The sequence below is a fragment of the Rhinolophus sinicus genome, linkage group LG02 (assembly GCF_036562045.2).
Source record: "Rhinolophus sinicus isolate RSC01 linkage group LG02, ASM3656204v1, whole genome shotgun sequence".
NCBI classification, from domain to species: Eukaryota; Metazoa; Chordata; class Mammalia; order Chiroptera; family Rhinolophidae; genus Rhinolophus; species Rhinolophus sinicus.
In genome coordinates this window covers 116,795,803-116,814,591 of record NC_133752.1, presented here as the reverse complement: position 1 = coordinate 116,814,591, position 18,789 = coordinate 116,795,803, and the positions used below count along the sequence as shown (strand labels likewise).

At 40.5% G+C, this 18,789-nt stretch overlaps 1 protein-coding gene across 8 annotated transcripts in view; it reads left to right on the top strand.

Moving 5' to 3' along the window:
- The window catches only part of PLEKHG7 (pleckstrin homology and RhoGEF domain containing G7), a 56,883-nt gene that overhangs the window by 34,599 nt on the left and 3,495 nt on the right, over positions 1-18,789 (top strand). For 7 of the 8 annotated variants that reach the window (XM_019710286.2, XM_074325289.1, XM_074325291.1 and 4 more), the window contains 6 exons: positions 256-430; positions 3,476-3,591; positions 3,953-4,046; positions 9,101-9,180; positions 10,836-10,989; positions 18,566-18,663. In XM_019710286.2, coding sequence (XP_019565845.2) covers positions 256-430; positions 3,476-3,591; positions 3,953-4,046; positions 9,101-9,180; positions 10,836-10,989; positions 18,566-18,663 — 717 coding nt within the window. Of the gene's footprint in view, positions 1-255; positions 431-3,475; positions 3,592-3,952; positions 4,047-9,100; positions 9,181-10,835; positions 10,990-18,565; positions 18,664-18,789 lie in introns of those variants that run through there. The other variant, XR_012493867.1, reaches the window with a different exon arrangement.

Below are 18,789 nucleotides of genomic sequence, written 5' to 3'. Positions count from 1 at the left end.
AATACTTCTTAGCTACATCTAAGAACCCCATTGCAGACCCTGAATTTGGCACTGGTAGACAGATGCTTGCCAAAGACAGTTTAATGTGAAATTTTCAAAATCAAAGTCTAGTCTGTGGCTTATAAACTTTACCAGCAAGCTCACAGTTGTGTCATATCATAATTGAATAAAATCTCTAAGTTCCTCATGTTCAGGCTTCTCAGGGCCTTGGTAGGAGAAGTGACATTCTGATATGTCTGCTTTTGCCTTCCCCAGTGGTGTGAGCAAAATGAAAAGTGCAGACGCCTTCACCTGCCTGAGCTGCTAGTGGCCCCACTACACAGGCTGACTCGATATCCCTTGTTGCTGAAGAATATCTGGAAAAGGAGTACAGACTCTACTGAGAAAATCATGATCTACTCCATGAAAGAAAAGGTGGAAAAGTCAATCCGTAAGTCCCTGAGATAAGTAACCCAGAGCTCCAAGGGAAGATTACACAAAGAGGTGGGTGGCCCTCTGGCTCCTGGGAACCATCTGGGCTTCCATCCTAGAAGGTAATTCCGTTGACTTGACGTCATGGCTCTGGGAAATGTGGATTTGAGTTTGAGTGCATTGTAAATCACAAAACAATGGGCTCCAGTCACATCCTGGTGAAACCTATGAAAACTACCACCAAGTGTACGCAGGACGTGGCTGCCTCCAAGGTTTTCAGATGTGAGTTCAGGCAGGAAAAGTTCTACTTCCAGATGATTGAAGGCACTTTGTTTTTAACATCTATACTGAGCCCAAACACAAAGCAAATGGGAATAAACATCATGGGAAGACTTTCCGGAGGATAAATTCCTATTCATCACTTTTTTAGGTCATTGAAATCCAGGGTCAATCTAAAAATAATGCCAACTGCAATCTTTAGAACTGATATTTGGGAATGGGAACAGAACAAGCCCTATGATGACTTAAGTTTATTTGGTAGCTCTATATAATTAAATTAAAATTAGAGGTACATAATATATGCCCATAAACCAGGCTTTCATGAGTATGCCAAAAGGGAAGAATTCAAATTTATAATTATCATCTGTACAGATATGATACATTGTTCTTTTGCAAGTTTAAAAGAAGAATGAGAGTCAAGATGGCAGAGTAGATAAACACTGTGCCTGCCTCCTTCCATGAACACATTAAAATTACAACTAAATTTTAGAAAAATCAACCTGGACCATCTGAAATCTAGCCAAACAGAAGTCCTATAACTAAAAATATAAAGAAGAAGCCACAGTGAGACTAGTAGGAGGGGTGGAGATGCAGAACAGGCCCCAAACCTCCCTGTGGTGGTTGGGAATCAGGAGAGATATCTCGGTCGCAGAAGTTCCCCCCAGCTCCCCTCACTGGCCTCCCCAGCCCAGAGTACTGATGCCAGAAAGAGGAGCCCCCACAACACCTGGGTGTGAAAAACAGTGGGGATTCTGACCATTGCAGTGGGACGGAAGGCTGAGGGAAACCCAGGTGTCCTCTTAAACAGCCCACGCGCAGACTCACTCACTCACAGGCACTCACCTTGGGTTCCAGTGGAGAGGGAAGGATTGTGACTTGGTGGACCTTGGAGACATATGGGGGCCAGACTGAGGTGTGTGGCTTCGGTGAGAGGACTGGAGGACAGTCGGCATTTTCCCAGTGAAGGGGCCTTCTGCCATGTAGTAGGCAGGCAGGCGCCATCTTTCCTATGTTGAACCCGCCCCCACAGGCCAAATATGAATCTGATTGGCCTGGTGAGCTCTCCTGCTCCACCCTGCTGACTCAGCTGGAACCCCTCTCCACCCAACTCACACACCACCTGAGGCACTTTCTCCAAGAGCAGTCAGCTCTCCACATTACACTCTTTCTTGGAAAACTACTGGATTCCACAGTCTCCAGGCAGGGGGTGATTGGGCTTAGTGTGCTCTGAGACTTTTGCTGAGTTGCTCCAGGCTCAGTACTGGCACCAAATCAGAGTCTACATTAACCTAATGCCCACAACTCTTCCCACTCTAGTGACCCCCTGAGACCCTGCCTCACCCAATTGCATACCGCACGAGGCTTTATCAGTGGCTGAACCTTAAGGGATCTAACAGGTGGCAGCAGACCTCAGGGTGTCCTGCCTTTTTGCAGAGCTACCCCAGGCCTGGTACTGGTAGCAGCTGTCCTCAGTTTACAGCGTGCCCTCTCCCATGTGCCTCCAGGGTTAGCATGGGCAGCAAATAACTGGATCACTTTGAAGTTCCTACCAAGGTGGCCCCAACAGTCACAGGCAGTGGCTGACCTGGACCTGCACCAGAGCCCCTCCCAAGAAACCCCAGAACCTACATACTTAGATGCTGGCTCCAAGTTATAGCAGAGCACCACCCAATTAGCCCCGCATGCGGCATACCCAAAGGGTGGTCTCAACAGGCACCAAGGAAATATAGTCAATTATATTGTGATAGCATAGTATGGTGTCAGATGGTTGCTGGACTTATCATAGTGATCACTTCCTTAGGTATATAAATGTTGAATAACTATGGCGTGCCCCTGAAACTAATATAATATTGTATGCCAGCTATATTTTTAATAAAAATCTTAAGAAAAAAAGAAATGTTAAAGAAGACAAAAAAGTAAAATGACCATTCATTCAGTTGGGAGTTTCTTTTCTCTTTAAATTTTTTGTTCAAAATCTAAAATGACCCAAGGAACTAGAATTAAGCTTATCAAGTGAATAAGACAAAAATTCAATTAAAAACAGACTTTTAAAAGGTTTAAAAGTAATTTTGAAGATTATTACTCATTTTGAAAAGCTTGTAAGGAAGATAATAGCATCTCATCTGGAGATTTCTCAATAAAATATGGATTTTCATTGTTGGGGGAAGAGATCCCTGTGGCCTTCCTTTAAGTCTTTGAGCTTAAAGATGGTAAATTCTCAAGGATTCCTCTAACTATGTAATTCTATAGGTCTACGACTTGCCCTCCATATTCCCAGAAATCATTTAAAAACCTCAATAGCGATATGTTATTAGAAAATGCTGGAAAATTAATATAGACCTTCAGAGCAGAAAATAAGTTTTTATCCCAAAAGAACTAATTATCCCTATCATAAAGGGAATGTACGTTTTATGATTAGGACAAAAAATATGTTTGTCCTTCTTAGTGTAATTTTCTTTTCTTCTTATAGTTACAGGCTATGTAGTATAGGGAATTAGAGAAAGCTACCAAGGACTATATTGATATTATTTAAATAAAAATGCACAATACACTTCCAACTTGCTGAATTAAATTGTTTACGCTTCATTTTTCTCTGCAAGAGGCTGATTTGAAATTAGTGAGTTTTTGTAAGACATTTAAACTGCAAGCAATATGTTAAATGAACATAAAATATGGTTTGACTCCACGGGTAGTTTCTCTAAATGACTACTGCGCATCTTGGTTAAAATTTATGCTGTAATGTCACCTGAATTTACCAATATATTGAATGTGTCTTGTCTTTCAGGGGATCTTGAAGGAAAAGTGAAGTGGCTTGATAATTTCCAAAAGTTTAGACATCTACAGGAGATTATAGTGTGGCCTCCACTTTGGGATAGAGATAAAAGGTTTTTCATTCCAGAGGTACAAAAAGGATCAATTAAGACTTATGTCCCTTTCCAGAAGTTTGGCATTCAGGTGGAAATACACTAATCTTTCAAAGTCCCCAGCTGTCTGCTTGGGGAAAAAAAAAAAATCTAGTTTTATGAGCAAAAAGTAAAGCCTTCTTCCATGTGGCGTGGTATACGAGGAGGCTGACATCACCACGGCCTTCTTTGGGTGGTCTTTCTGAGAGGTTTACCCATACTTCCCCATTCCCAAGTCCACCTACTGGCGTTTCTAAATGTGTTGACCTTGATAGGCAGAAGGCATTACCCAGCTTCTGAAACACGTTCTCTTCCAATCACTAACAACTTCTCTTTGATTTTCTCCCTTGTTTTGCAAGTGCCTGAAACATGTTTTTAAAGAACACATGGCAGAAAACATCCTGTCACCAACCAACAGACACCTTCTCTATGAGGGAAAATTAACTCTTGCAGGTAAGTAACTGCTTCCTTTAAAAACTCCACATCTTTGCTACCTTGTAATTGTCCAATTGTTGCTAATTGAAGGGTGGGGGGAAATTGTATTTGCCTATGGATAAGGTGATGGAAGATGTGAATCAGAGAACATCCTAAGGAGTCAGGCAGATGCTGGCTTGATCTAGTAACTAGATATGTGCCCTCCCTTTTCTCTCTGTAAAATGGGATCACTATATCTATCTCACAAAATTGTTGTTAAAATGAAATAAGTTACCCAAAGAGCTTAGCTCGAGGTCCGGAACACAATGAGCAGTCCGTGTCAGCTGTTATCATTTTACCCCTCCAGCGAGCTGGGCAGGCAGCCTGTCAGTGTTACCTGAGAGCCAGCTATGTAACACGTGTCGTGCTAAGTGGGTATACTACTGGAGGATAGGGAATCACTATTCTGTATAATGCTTTCCCTGTGGTTGGGAAGCTCTGCTATTATAAGCAGAACTGCAGGATAAGTTCAGAAAAGAAGGTACGGTCTGTGAAGCTGGGGTACCCAGGAAAGGCTTTCTGTGGTTCATGGGACTCGCGCTGGGCTTGGAGGAATAAGAAGATGGAGGTCGGTGGAAGGAAGGTGGGCAGACATCCCAGAAAAAGAGCATAGCAGGAGAAAAGCCTGGGAGGCAGAAGCCGCCTGAGAGAAAAGGCTCTGGCAGAGTGGTTAGGGGGCGTGACCCTGGAGGCTGGCTGCCAGGAGACTTCCAGGCTCAGCCTCCTCGGGCCTCAGGAGGTGTAATCTTGGGCCACTTACAGCCATCTCCCGTTTGTTGTGAGGATTAAATGAGCTAAAGGGTGTACAAGCACTTGAAAAAAATGGTTGGCACAGAATCTGTGCTCAATAAATATGATTAGAAAGGGCTGTCTGACGAAATTAGATTTGCACCCATTCATTTGTTCATGTCTGCACAAAATCTTGATTGGGCACCTATTTTGTGTGAAGCCCTGTGAGGTGTGAGGTTGCCTATTTATGGGAGTGTGAGATCTGCTGGGGAGTGCCAGGCAAACACTCCTTATTTGATACACATTTGTTGAGAATCTGCTCTGCTTTCCATACAGCATTACACCTCAGGTGGGGACACACTCCACTTGGCAACTGCCAGCTAGAGAAGATACACATACCCAGCATTTTACATCAAAGGGCTTTTTCATGCATTTTCTCTTTCCAGTGAATTATGCAGAGAAGTTACATTTAATCCCATGTTATAGGTGAGAAATCTGAGGCTCAGGGAGCTTCTGTATCATGCGCAAGGAGAACACAAGCCAGGCTGTCTCAGCCTAGTAAGCTTCCAGAATCGCAGTAACTGCTTTGGAAGCCAAACAGAGGGATGCAACCAGGAAATCTTTCTTCAGTGCACTTTTAAGCCCATCACTGACTGCTTTTAAGCCAGCAACCAGTGATAGGCTTAAAAATGCACTGAAGAAAGATTCATTAGAAGTAATGCACATAATAGAGTAGCGGAGGAGACCAATACAGAGGCCAGAAGCTCCACAGTGAAGCTGGGTGAGGTGAGAAGAGCCTGGGCCTGTTTCTCAATCATTCTTAACCTGTACACCACCTCCCTCCCCTTTCATTTGAAAAGATAACAATTTTACATTCTCTTTGATGTTATTTACAATTTCAAAAATAATTATACATTGTGACAAAACCAAATCAAACTAATGAAGCAAAACACAGCTCTGTGCTCAAACACATGCCTTTTCCTCCAAAATTGGCTTCCACCTGGAAATATCAGAGATTTTGATTCACCCCTTCCCTCTAGCTATCAACTGTCCAACACTGTGAGCTACACTGGTCTGTCTTAAAATGTTAGAAATGGGCATGGATAGAAAAGGATAAATGTGAAAGGTCTTTGAAAGGCAAAAATTGGAGGATTTTATGATTGACAAAATGGTTAAAGAGGAAAGGAGTCAATGTCTTCAAGTGTTCTAATCCATGTGCCTGAAAGGTTGGTTGACCACACTAAGGGTGGTGGAGAGAGGGTCAGAGAGTCAATTTTAGGGTTCAGGTGTGGGTATGATGAGAAGTCACGTGGGTGTTGGATGAACATGACAATGACCATCTCTCGGTGAAAAGCCTTGTCAGATGTGCATTCACACGTCACGTAGCATGGGGGTGCTCGTCATGGGAGCGTGAGTGGGAGACTGGCCTAAGAAGGAGTCCGTAGACCCAATTTTCAGAAAAAAGTTTCTTGTGGAGTCACATGTGGTAGGATGGGATGAGCCACAGAAAGGTCACTAACACCAGGCCCATGGTTCCTCGAATTCCATCAGAGAGGAGGCACCATATAGGACTATGGAGGCAAGTTTAAAGTCACTGGAACTTTGACTCAGAGTTGGCATGGAGGTGTGGTGGGGTGGGGGTAATAGTGTTAGAAGAAAGAGGACATCGTTTTAAATAGAAAAATCATTGCACCGAGAATCGGGATCTAGCACCAATTGTAGACTTTGGAAAAATTGTTTAAATTCCCTTCATCTCTTCTGTAGATGTTGTTGATGGTGATGATGGTGGTGATGATGATACCTAACACATATATATATATACTTTGTTTCAAAATTTCTTCCAGCTTTAAAAACGGTACTATTATAAACAAAAACGTGTATTTTCTCAGTCCCAGAAAGTACAAGTTTTCATAACTTCTGGAGCACAACCAACTTTGCACTTAGCTGAGTGGAATTGCAGACCCACAACGTTCATTGGTTAAGTCTAATAAAATCATTCGGTTTAAGTTTCTCACTGGGCTGTAATAGCTTCAAACTCCTGGGAGAATAAATGTGAACAGCCTGACTTTATGCTTTCAACCTTCTTCCATAGTCATCTTCTTTCAGATGATCATATCTACTTTTCAGCACTATCAGTTCCTGAATTTATCTTATTTCAAATCTTGCTTGCATGTTTATTACGTGTCCACTCTCGTAGAATTAAAGCTCCTTGAAGGCAGATATTCTGTCTTAATCACTGATGCATAGCATGTGCTCACTCTCTGTTGACTGCTTGATGGGACAGGGCTTCATTAAATGATAGCTAAAATTATCAGTATTTTCTATAATAAAGTCGAAGACACAGAAGGTGCTCATTGCCTGTTTGTTAAAACAAAAGACTTAAAATTAGCAGGAGAGAACAAAACTATTTCATTTTGACCATGATCATCCCCCTGATGTATTATGAGTGGCAGAGGTTGGGGAAAACATTTAACAGGTCCCGAAGGTCTATCGTTGTGCGAATATCCCATTCTTAGTGCTGTGTGTGTTAGGATATTGGTTCAGCCATTGGAGACAGAGAGAGAGAACAATCGCTTAAAAGGACAGTTTATTTTTCTCTCATGTAAAATGCTGAGCTCTGTGACAGCTCTTCTCCGTGGAGTGAGTAGGGGCCCAGGTTTCTTCCGCCTTTTAGTTCTGCCATCCCTGGGGTGTTGCTTTCTTCCTTGAGGCCCAAAATGAGTCACCAGTGTGTCTAGCTCTTGGGAAGGGAAAAAGGAAACAGGAGAGCAAAGCCTTGCTGTTTCAGGATATATGACTCAGAAGTTGCACACTTTTCCCTATATTCCATTGGTCAGAATTTAGTCACATGGTCATATTTAGCGATAAGGAAAGCTGGGAGATGTAGTATTTATTTGTAGTGAACATGTACACACTAAAACTCAGAAATGTCATTAGTACAAAAGAAGGGATTAATGGTTTTTGAGGGACAATTAATAGGTTTTGCACACTTGATTTGCAAAAAAAAAGTTTCTAGTATTGATGGAATATAGTTTTTATTAAAAAAAATTAAAGGACAATTCAAGATGGAATAGTATACCTAATTTCTCTTCTATGCAAATACAGAAAGACTCTTTCCTCTAAACTTAAAGAAAGGGAGGAAATAGACATGAACCCTAAATATTTTATCTATTAAGTTCACTTTAGCCACATACTTTTCAGAGGTCAAAGTATCCAAGAAAGAACTTCTAGAATAACATAAATAAATAAAATATATAGAATAATAAAAAAATATATATTTTCTGAGTTTTCTTATATTTATTTTAATCACCTGTCACATTCTCCTCTGAACAGACTGCCTTTTCTTCTGAAATCACTTAAATTTAACCACTTCTTCTCGCTTCTAAGGGATAAAGTTAGAGAGGGCTATAACTTATTCTAATATTTGATTTCTCGTCTACTACTAAACCCTTTGTAGAGAAAAGTAGAAAAGCCTATTTGCCTTAAGTGACTATCAAAAGTAGTATCAACAATGTAAATGTAAAGCTACATTAAGAATATTTAAACATTATGAACACACTGTAAAACTTGAGAAACCAGTAGTTTTAATCACTGTCATCATCAGCTATGACCACCATAACAAAATGCCACAGACTTGGTGGCTTAAACAACAAAATTTATATCTCACAGTTCTGGAGGCTGAGAGTCCAAGATCAAGTTTCTCGCCAGTTTGATTTCTGGTGAGAGCGCTCTTTCTGGCTTACAGGTGGTCTCCTTCTCAGTGTGCACACAGGGCTGTCTCTCTGATGTCTCCTCTTATGATGACATTAATCGTAGTGTATCAGGGATCCACCTTTATGTCTTCATGTATTCTTATTTACTTCTTTATTCCAAATACAGCTACACCGGGAGGTTAGGACTTCAACACATGAGTTTTGTGTGTGTTGGGGAGGGGGAGGTAGAGCATGATTTAGTCCACAGCGTGCCCTTTATTTCTGATGAGTCAAGAGGCAAAAATGCTATGTGTTCAATGTCTTAGGCTTTGTTGAAACCTTTACAAATATGATCCAAGTTTCTTAGATCCACATGAAATGCATCACAAATACAATGTCTTTAAAGTTGTGATCTCAGGCTCACCTCAAGTCTCTGCTTTAGGAAGAAATCACCCAACAGTAATGCAGTTTTCTGACCCACGTGATTGGAGCGTCCTGAGCTCCAATGGGGTGCCAGGGTGCCTGGCCTGTTTTGGGATTCTTTGGTCTAAAAAACAAAAACCCTTCTGCTTATTATTTCCTGCCTCAATTTCACCTTCTTTCTTTCCTCAGAAAGTACAAGATTCCTGGATGTTTATCTGTTCCTCTTTGATGATTTCCTCTTAGTTACAAAAACTAAGCGCAACAAAAAGGTAAAATGCTGCTATTTCTAAATACATATTTCCACATAAGTTGTGTTAAAAATATGAAAGATTCTTATATGTCAAATTGGGATTTACCCTCTAAAAAATGGATACATCATAAAATGTTGGCTTTTTCAGTCATACAGGTAAGGCCTAAAAGCCACAGGATTTTATTCCTGACCTGCCTAACAAATGAAGCCAAAATGCTTTTGTCCATATTGGCCCTTTCATCATCCAAATTGTCCACCACAATGAATCCTGCCGGGGTGGGGGATGGGGCCCTCTCTAAACTGTCTGCTGCTATGTGCTGAGGCGATATCCACCCTTCATTCTGATTTGAAAGCTCACATCATTCCTGGAAAATAATGAGCTGGGGGTACAGGTGGGAGGGGGGCCCTGATCTCTCAAGGTCCACCTGTATAGAACAACAGAAGCCAAACAAAGTATAGCTAGCATCACAGACAAAATGAGCCAACTAAGGCTGAAAGCCAAAAAAATCTTAGGAAAATAGGAATTTTTTCCATTACTTAAGTATCAGTGGTTACTATTATTGTTGTTGTTACTTACCAAGCCAGCTGACTAGCCATACACAGAAGTAAGATCACGATAGTAAATATCTCAAATCTTTTAATAACCTAGGCTTCTAGATGGCATGTTGGTTAATTGAGGAAAATAATTTAAGGATCTTTAAGCAATAAAATAGACACCATTAATCAATCCATGAATAGTCAAATGCTCATTGGGGAGGAAGTGGATATTGGAGAATATTAAGAATCACGGTTTTGAAACTTGGATGACCTCCTCTTAAGCTACCAAGACTAGCATATCTGAACAAGTCAAGCTCTAAAAAATATCCCCTTTAAAAATCCTGATGCTAAGCACAGCCAACTTCATTTCAAACATGGCTCAAATCTGAGTACATGAATTAATGGCAGCCCATATTCACTGCATTAAAAGGTAATATTCTGGTTTCCATTCACTGTATTATAAGGTAATATTCTAGTTTCTTGCTTCACAACTTGATCCCAAAATAAGGAATGTTATGTTTTAAAGTACTCTTTAATTTCCTCTGTCTAATAAATCTCGAGAGTTTTATTGACTTCATAAGCTCAAAAATAACCACTGAGAGAAAACATTAGGTTTCACTTATTTTTTGGGGAAAAAATCCCTCTTTGCAATTTAATGCACAATATATGTCATGCAAATCACAATCTTCAACACCTGTTTTTAAAAATTCAACATTTTATATATTCAAAACAATTTCATTACTTGCAAATTATACAGCATGGAATATTTAGAGTTTAGTATTCGATCCCATGGACAGAGTTGGCCAAAACAAGACTCTGCTTTCTCATTCATCTCACATCAGCACTGTAAAGAGATACTGGAAATGAACAGCTTCCAATTGATATGATGGTGATTAAAATGTTTCCCAGTTATAGATGTCACACGTTATTTATTCAGGTAATTAAACTTGGGTATCAGATACCCTGTGCTTTAAATCACTATGTACTTTGGGAAAATACCTTTCAACATCCAGAAAGAGTAGTAAGCTGGATTTCAAGCAATTGTTTCTAAAAATCAATTTGCTTCAGGATGCACTTTAGGTATGTGCAACAATACTTATTTCCTATTTATTGCATTGTTTTCCTGTTTAATTTCAGAAAGGTGGAGGTTCAGACACCACTTATATGTGTCCTTCACTTACGGCTGAGCTGCAAACAGTAATAAAAGAGGGTGGTTCATGTACGGTTCTCGATCAGCCCATTCCACTCGATAGGTTGGTAGTCAAAAGTATCGATCCACTCCATGTGTCAGGTATGTGGCGATTTTCATCATTCAGTTTATCTGTTTGCCATCACAGAGTTTCATATTGGCCTTTTTTGGTAACAGCACATGAATCCAATTTAAGTTTTCATGAAAGACAATACCGAGTTCCTGTGTGGCTATATATCACTCACTCCACGAATTAGCTATGAAAAAGTGTTGGACTTGGTTTCCAGTGCTTGGATGACTCAGATCTGCCACTTGCTAGCTATGTGACCGAAAGTAAGGCACTTAAATTTTCTACACCACAGATTCCTCTTGGAAAAATATGGATAATAATAGCTCCATCAGTGAGTTAGCATGAGAATTAAATGAAATAATGCATGTAAAACACTCAATGAAATATAGCTATTTTTAGTATTTATATTATATATTATTTTATAGTTATTAATACTATTGCTGTTAATAAATCACTGGTACACCACAATGTGCTATGCAAGCCTAAGATATTTTATTATGATAGTTCTATAGAAACAAAAATGCCAAAAATATCTATAAATATACAATGTATACATATTAACATACACATCATATGTACAGGTCAGAAATATACATCATTTTATTCATTTTTTAAGCATTTCCTGAAATGTCTAATGAGAACCAGGCACTCTGTGGGGGCCCCAAAATTGCAAAGATGATTACGAAATAGCCCTTGTTTTGGAGGAACTTTCAGAACAATGGAAGAGCAGTAAATGCTATGGGAGATCCAAGATTGCAGGGTAGATAAACACTGAGCCTGCTTCCTTCGATGAATAAATGAAAATTACAACTAAATTATATACAGTCAACCTGGAGAACCATCTCCAATCTGGCTGAACAGAAGTTTTATAACTTAGGATATAAAGAAAAAGTCAAGACTGGTGGTAGGAAAGGAGAAGATTCGGAAGTGACTAACCCCAAACCACCATGTGGCGGTTGAGAACTGGGAGGGATATCTCAGCCATGGAGGTTTCCCCCAAAGGAGCAAGGGGCCCCAGCCCCACACCAGCCTCCCCAGCCTGGAATACTGGTGCCAGGAAGAGAAGTCCCCACAACATCTGGCTGTGAAAAACAGTGGGATTCTGACCATCTGGGTGGGATGGAGGCTTCAGGAAACCCATACGTCCTCTTAAAGGGCCTATGCACAGACTCTCTCACTCGCAGGCACTCACCTTGGGCTCCAGCGGAGGGACAGTAACTAGCAGGATGTCAGAGACATATGGGCGGCAGACTGAGGTGTGTGGCCTCAGGATGAGGGCTGGAGGACAGTTGCCATTTCCTTGTGAGGAGGTGCTCCTCCCATGCAGCTGGCAGGCAGCGGCCATCTTTAATATGTTGAGCCCGCCCTTTATGCTTACAGCCAAATCTGAATCTGATTGGCCTGGTGAGCTCCACTGCTCCACCCTGCTGACTCACTAGGACTCCGCCCCAATGAACTCCCCCAATATTGGAGGCACTTTCTCCAAGAGCAGCCAGCCCCACCCACACTGTACTCTTTCTTAGAAAACTATCAGAGTCCGACAGACCCCAGGCAGGTGGCAACTGGCCTTGATGTGCTCTGAGACTTTCACTGAATCGTTTCAGTCTCAGCACCTGTACCAAACCAGAGTCTACATAAACCTCGTGACCAAAACTCTTCCCATTCTAGTGACTCCCTAAGACCGTACTTCACCTAAAGTGCATAACACATGAGGCTTTATCAATGGCTGAACCTTAAGGGAGCTGGCAGGTGGCAGCCAGCCTTAGGGTGTCCTGGAATTTTTCAGAACTACCCCAGGCCCGGTACTGGTGGCAGATATCCTCAGTTCTCAGCATGCCCTGTCCCACATGCCTCCAGGGTTAGCACAGGCAACAAAAAACCATGGATCACTTTGTAGCTCTTACCAGATAGTCCCCAGCTGGTCACAGGCAGTGGGTAACCTGGGCCTGCACCAGAGTCCCTCCCAAGAGGGAAAAGCATACTTGGAAATTGGCTTCAGACCACAGCGGAGCACTGCCCAATTAGCCCCACAAGCTGCACACTCACAGGATGGTCTTAATAGGCACCAGAGCCTGCTGCAACAAATGCTACTCAGTGGGATAAGCCTCCTGCACAGCAGACTGTAAGGTGTGGATGTGGCCAAGTTCCACATCCAGTCAGCCTGAGGTTCAGTTCCACTCACTCATGTGCCAATAGCAACCAAGGCTCAACTATGATAGGAGGGCACATACAACCCACACAAGAGACCCTCCTAAAGCACCCAGTGCAGGTGATCAGGGAGACTGTGCCACTGGACCCAACAGGGTACTTACTACAACAGGCCACCTGGCCAAGACTGTGGGACATAGCAGATCAACCTAATACATAGAAACAGACAGAGAGGCAGCAAAATGAGGAAACAAAGAAACACATCCCAAATGAGAGAACAGGAGGAATCTCCAGAAAAAGAACTAAATGAAATGGAGGCAAGCAACTTATTAGATACTAAGTTCAAAACACTGGTTATAAGGATGCTCAAGGAACTTAGTGAGAACTTCAACAAAGACATAGCAAGCATAGAAGAAGGAACCATGAAAACAGAACCAGTCAGAAGTGAAGACTACAATAACAGAAATGAAGAATGCACTAGAAGGAATCACCAGAAGACTAGATGAAGCAGAGGATAAAATTAGTGATTTGGAAGACAAGGTAGCAGAAAACACCCAAATGAAACTGAAAAAGAAAAAAGAATCCAAAAAAAATGAGGATAGTTCAAGAGACCTCTGGGACAACATCAAGCATAGCAACATTCACATCATAGGGGTACCAAGGGAGAAGAGAGAGCAAGGGATTGAGAACCTGTTTGAAGAAATAATAACTGGAAACTTTCCTAACCTGGTGAAGGAAATAGACATACAAGTCCAGGAAACGCAGAGAGTCCCAAACAAGATGAACCCAAACAGGCCCACACCAAGACACATTATAATTAGAATGGCAAAGGTTAAAGACAGAGAGAATCTTAAAAGCAGCAAGAAAAAGGCAACTAGTAACTTATACGGGAGCTCCCATAAGATTATCGGCTGATTTCTCAACAGGAACTTTGCAGGCCAGAGGGATTGGCATAAAATATTTAACGTGATGAAAAGTAAGGATTACTCTACCCAGCAAAGCTATTATTTAGAATTTAAGGACAGATAAAGAGCTTCCCAGACAAGAAGAAGCTAGAGGAGTTCATCATCACCAAACCAGTATTACAAGGAATGTTAGAGGGATTTATTTAACATAGAAAAAAAAAAATCAAAATTATGAATAGAATGGCAACAGCTACACATCTACCAACAATTACTTTCAATGTAAATGAATTCAATACTCCAATCAAAAGACATAGGAGGGCTAAATGTATAAAAAAACAAAACCCTTACATATGCTGCCTACAAGAAACTCATTTCAGATGGAAAGACATACACAGATGGTGTGTAAAGGGATGGAAAAAAGATATTTCATGAAAACGGAAATAAAAAAAACAAAGAATACTTATACCAGACAAACTAGACTTTAAAACAAAGGCTATAACAAGAGACAATGAAGGACGCAGTAATCCCACTTCAGGGTATTTATCTGAAGAAACCCAAATGCTACTTCTAGGGCCGTGTGCATCCATATGTCCATTGAAGGATTGTTTACAGTGGCCAAGATGTGGAGGCAGCCTGGGTGCCCACCAATGGATGAATGGATAAAGAGGAGGTGGTACACATGTACAATGCAATATTGCTCAGCCAGGGAAGGGAATGGGTTCTTGCCATCTGCGGCGGTGTGGATGGACCTGGAGGGTGTTGTGTTGAGTGGAGTATGTGAGACAGAGAAAGACAGATGTAATGTGATTTCGCTTATATGTGGAATCTAAAGAACAAAATAAGCAAACAAAACAGAAACAAACTCATAGATACAGAGGACATACTGATGGTTGCCAGATGGGAGGGGGGTTGAGGGTGAGTGAAAAAGGGGAAAGGATAAAGAAGTACAAATTGGTTGTTACACAATAATCATGGAGATGCAGGGTATCTCATAAGTAATATAGTCAATAATATTGTAATAACTATGTATGGTGTCAGATGGGTACTAGATCTGTTGGCGTGATAGATGAGAGGGGGATGGGGGCTGGGTGTAAAAGGCGAAGGGAGTAAGAAGTAAAAATTGATAGTTACAAAATAGTCATGGGGACGTAAAGTAAACCACAGGGAATATGGTTAATAATATGGTAATATGTGCGTATAGTGCCAGGTGGGTACTAGACTAGTCAGGGGGAACATTTATTAAATTTTACAAATGTCTAACCACTATGTTGTACACATGAAATTAATATAAAATAATACTGAATGTCAATTGTAACAAAAATTTTTAAAGGGGGGGAAAAAGACGAAGGGAAATAAGAGGTCCAAATTTCCAGCTACAAAACAAATAAATCATGAAGATGTAATGTACAGCATGGGGAATATAGTCAATAATATTGTGATAACGTGGTACGGTTTCAGGTGGTTGCTGGATGTGTCATGGTGATCACTTCTTCAGATATATAATTATCAAATAACTATGATGTATACCTGACACTAATATAATGTTATATGTGAGCTATATTTTAATAATTTTGTTTTAAAAAAATGAGTAAATGCTATCATGAAAGTCCTGGCACTCAAGGGACTTAAAGGACATTTTGGTCTCCTCAGTGCTGGGTGGGTGGTGGCAGTGTTCAGAAGGAAGCAGAGGGTCATTCTGCTCCTTGGACACCTGCTGAAGCCAGCAGGAAGGGAGCGCCTTTTTGTCCCAAAGGGGGAGCAGGAAAAGAGGGAGCACTACCTGCTCCCCTCAGTTCCACCCCAGCAGCCCAGAGCACCAGTGACTGTTTATATAGATCAAAAGACTGACCTATGCATAACAGAGCAACATTACACAGTGAATGAATGAATGAATACACAAACAAATAATAATAATATTAATAGAAGACATTTACGTTATGCTACATAACTAAGTTACATATTTAAATGTTTTACATATATTGATATATGAATGCATACAAACTCTCTCCCCAAGAGCAGAAGGAGCCTACTAAGGGGAATCCTGCATCCAGAACCAGGGCCTTCTGTCTTTTTTGTCTATTCTTTCTACTTCCACTAGGATTCACTGAAAAGTGACCTGGGCAGGCCCTAAGGCCTGATTTGGCTGAAACCAATCATGGTTTATATAGATCAAAGTCTGCATCAGCCAGGTGGTTGTTGGATGTATCATGGTGATCACTTCTTATTTTAATAAAAATATTAAAGTAGTTTGCATTTAAGTAGCAAACCCTAAAAGGGGCATCTCAGGGGAGTGAAACCTTTGCCTGGGAGGGCACCCTCCACCCCCACGGACTCAGTGAAGGGCAGAGCAGTGCAGAGGGCAGAGACTCAGTATGTGAGGCCCAGAAATCACTTCCTTTTGTCTGTTTAGTTTGCTTTTTCACGGGGGAAAATGTCATAGCAGAGGGCATCCCAGGCCAGGAATTTATTCTCTTACTATAGTGGCCATAGGTAGAAGATTCTGGCATGATAATTGGACTTGAAGGAAGGAAGCTGTCAGAACCCCATGTGGCAGACTATCAGGAGCTTGGGCTCAGTTTACCCACAGTCCTGCCAGCTTTAAGAACTGGACTTTTGAGGGAAATCTGACATCACTGGATTGTCTTGAAAAATGTATATATTTTTTTCCTGTAATCTTTAAAAAAATAAGAAGAAGAACAATGCCTTTTTAAAACTATACTTCCACATTTTTTTTCACTACCATCTCTTTTCTTTTTTCCTTTTTTTTTTTTAACATTTTTCCTATTCCTCTGCTCTGTTATTTTAACTGTTAAGATACAGTGCACAAGGCAGAGTAGCTGTAGAGTAAGAAAGAATAAAAGGCAGAAAAAGAAGAAGTTGGGCTCAGAGTGAAAGACTTAGTTTATTATTTACTGTGTGATCTTGGAAAAATTAATCTAAGTCTGTTTCATTTGTAATCGGGAATTAGCTGACCTATCTTACACTGTTGCTTGTGGTTAAAATGACACAAAACAAACAAACAAACAAAAACATAGTGCAGAGCCCAACACATAGTAAGTGCTTAATAAATGGTGTCAATTATTATATTAGAATGTCAGGGGGGAAAAGAGCGATTCCTGGTCACATATTATCTCCTTATTTTGTTATACAAGCCTAGGCCCACCTGGTCCTTTTGCTTGTAAAGCATCTTGTACCCATATTACAAACCAAACAAACGAGGGCATCTTGAATAACTGAGAACCATGGTTACAATTTTTGAGGAAAATGGGTTCCAAAATCCAGCCAAGAACAACAACTTGATCTTTAAAGCCTCACTTGCTACAGGGAATTTATAAGAAGGAAAATCAGGGAGTAAAACAAACACTGCAAGATCTTTTTTTCCAGAAAGTCATTTTAATAGGTTTAAAATGAGAGGATTCAGCTCAGAGAAGCTGGACATAATTTCATGACCTTAACAACAGACTTTGTTGTGGTAGGATTTAGGAATTATGAGGTTTAGACCGTTATAAGTATAATTGGTGATACTGGAATAGTCCTTGCAGTTTAAGAAAATAAAAGTCTTAGATGAAATTCGATTTTGAAACGAGGCCCAACCTGCCTCAATGAGTCTGAGTTAAACCCACAAACTCCAACAAACAGAAATAATGACGGTGGGCAAGCATCAGCTTAATGATAAGCCAGGAAAAAAGATCCCCTTTATCCTCCGCGAAGTAGTTGACATGACCAGAAGACAAGCCTGGCTTGGTTTCTTGGTTTGTTCCTCAACATAAATCAACTATAGAAAGAATGTATAGGCTGCAGAATTTTATTCCCTGTGTTGAATTAATAATTCAAGGAAGCAGCTTTCATTTTAAGAGCTCCTGGTATATGAAGAAGGAAGGAGTCTGCTTTCCCAGTGTCTCCTGTCATTTCTTTAAGAGACCATCTAGGAAATAACAGGACAGACTGTTTCTTTTGCAGACACAGAAACCAGGCCAATGTTTCTTTCTGTTTTGTTTTATATTTCACATATTTTGGTGGAAGCTGGATTTCATTTGAGTCAAATTTTTGGCTTTTCTTGGCCTGTTGTGAAGCATTCAGGTGGTTTTGTATTTTTGCCACATCTTAATTTGCTTATAATCCTTGTTTTGATGTGACTTCCCTTTAAATACAAAAATTAAAACATTTTAAAAAGGAGAGGTGGGGTAAAAAAAAAACAATGCTTCCATTATTTTCTATATTTCTATTACCTGTATTTTATACATACCAAATCTACCTAACATACTCAGCTTCTTCCTTGAGTAGGGGCCTATTTTTCATCACTTAAGCCATAACTGCATTTCATCAAGCCCCAGAAGTTGTTATTTTGGGGAGAAAGGGTTTCATGTTTAAGTGGGCTCTATTTGGACATCGTAAAGTCTTGGTATTGGAATCAGACTGTTTTTTTGCAATCTATATAAAGCTCCTACCTTCATTAAAAAACAAACAAAACTCCAGGTTCTTTGAGAAGAACTGAGCAACTGTTTGGATTTCATATGAAATGATTTGGCTTTTTGTCTTTGGAATCTCTTTCTAGTCGTTGGGCTGAGAAATGCTTTCCTTGTTCAACATGAAAACAGATATCGACAGTGCATAGCAGCGTTCTTACTACAGGCCCAAACGGAAAACATCAAAGTATGTATTTCAGTTTTGTAGGTTTTCATTCTTTAGACTTACCTAAGGAAAAATGTCACCCCAAACTTAAGTAAAGGTGAATGGCAGGTTTTGCTTATTTCCCTTGCCAGCAATGGGAAGGGCAGA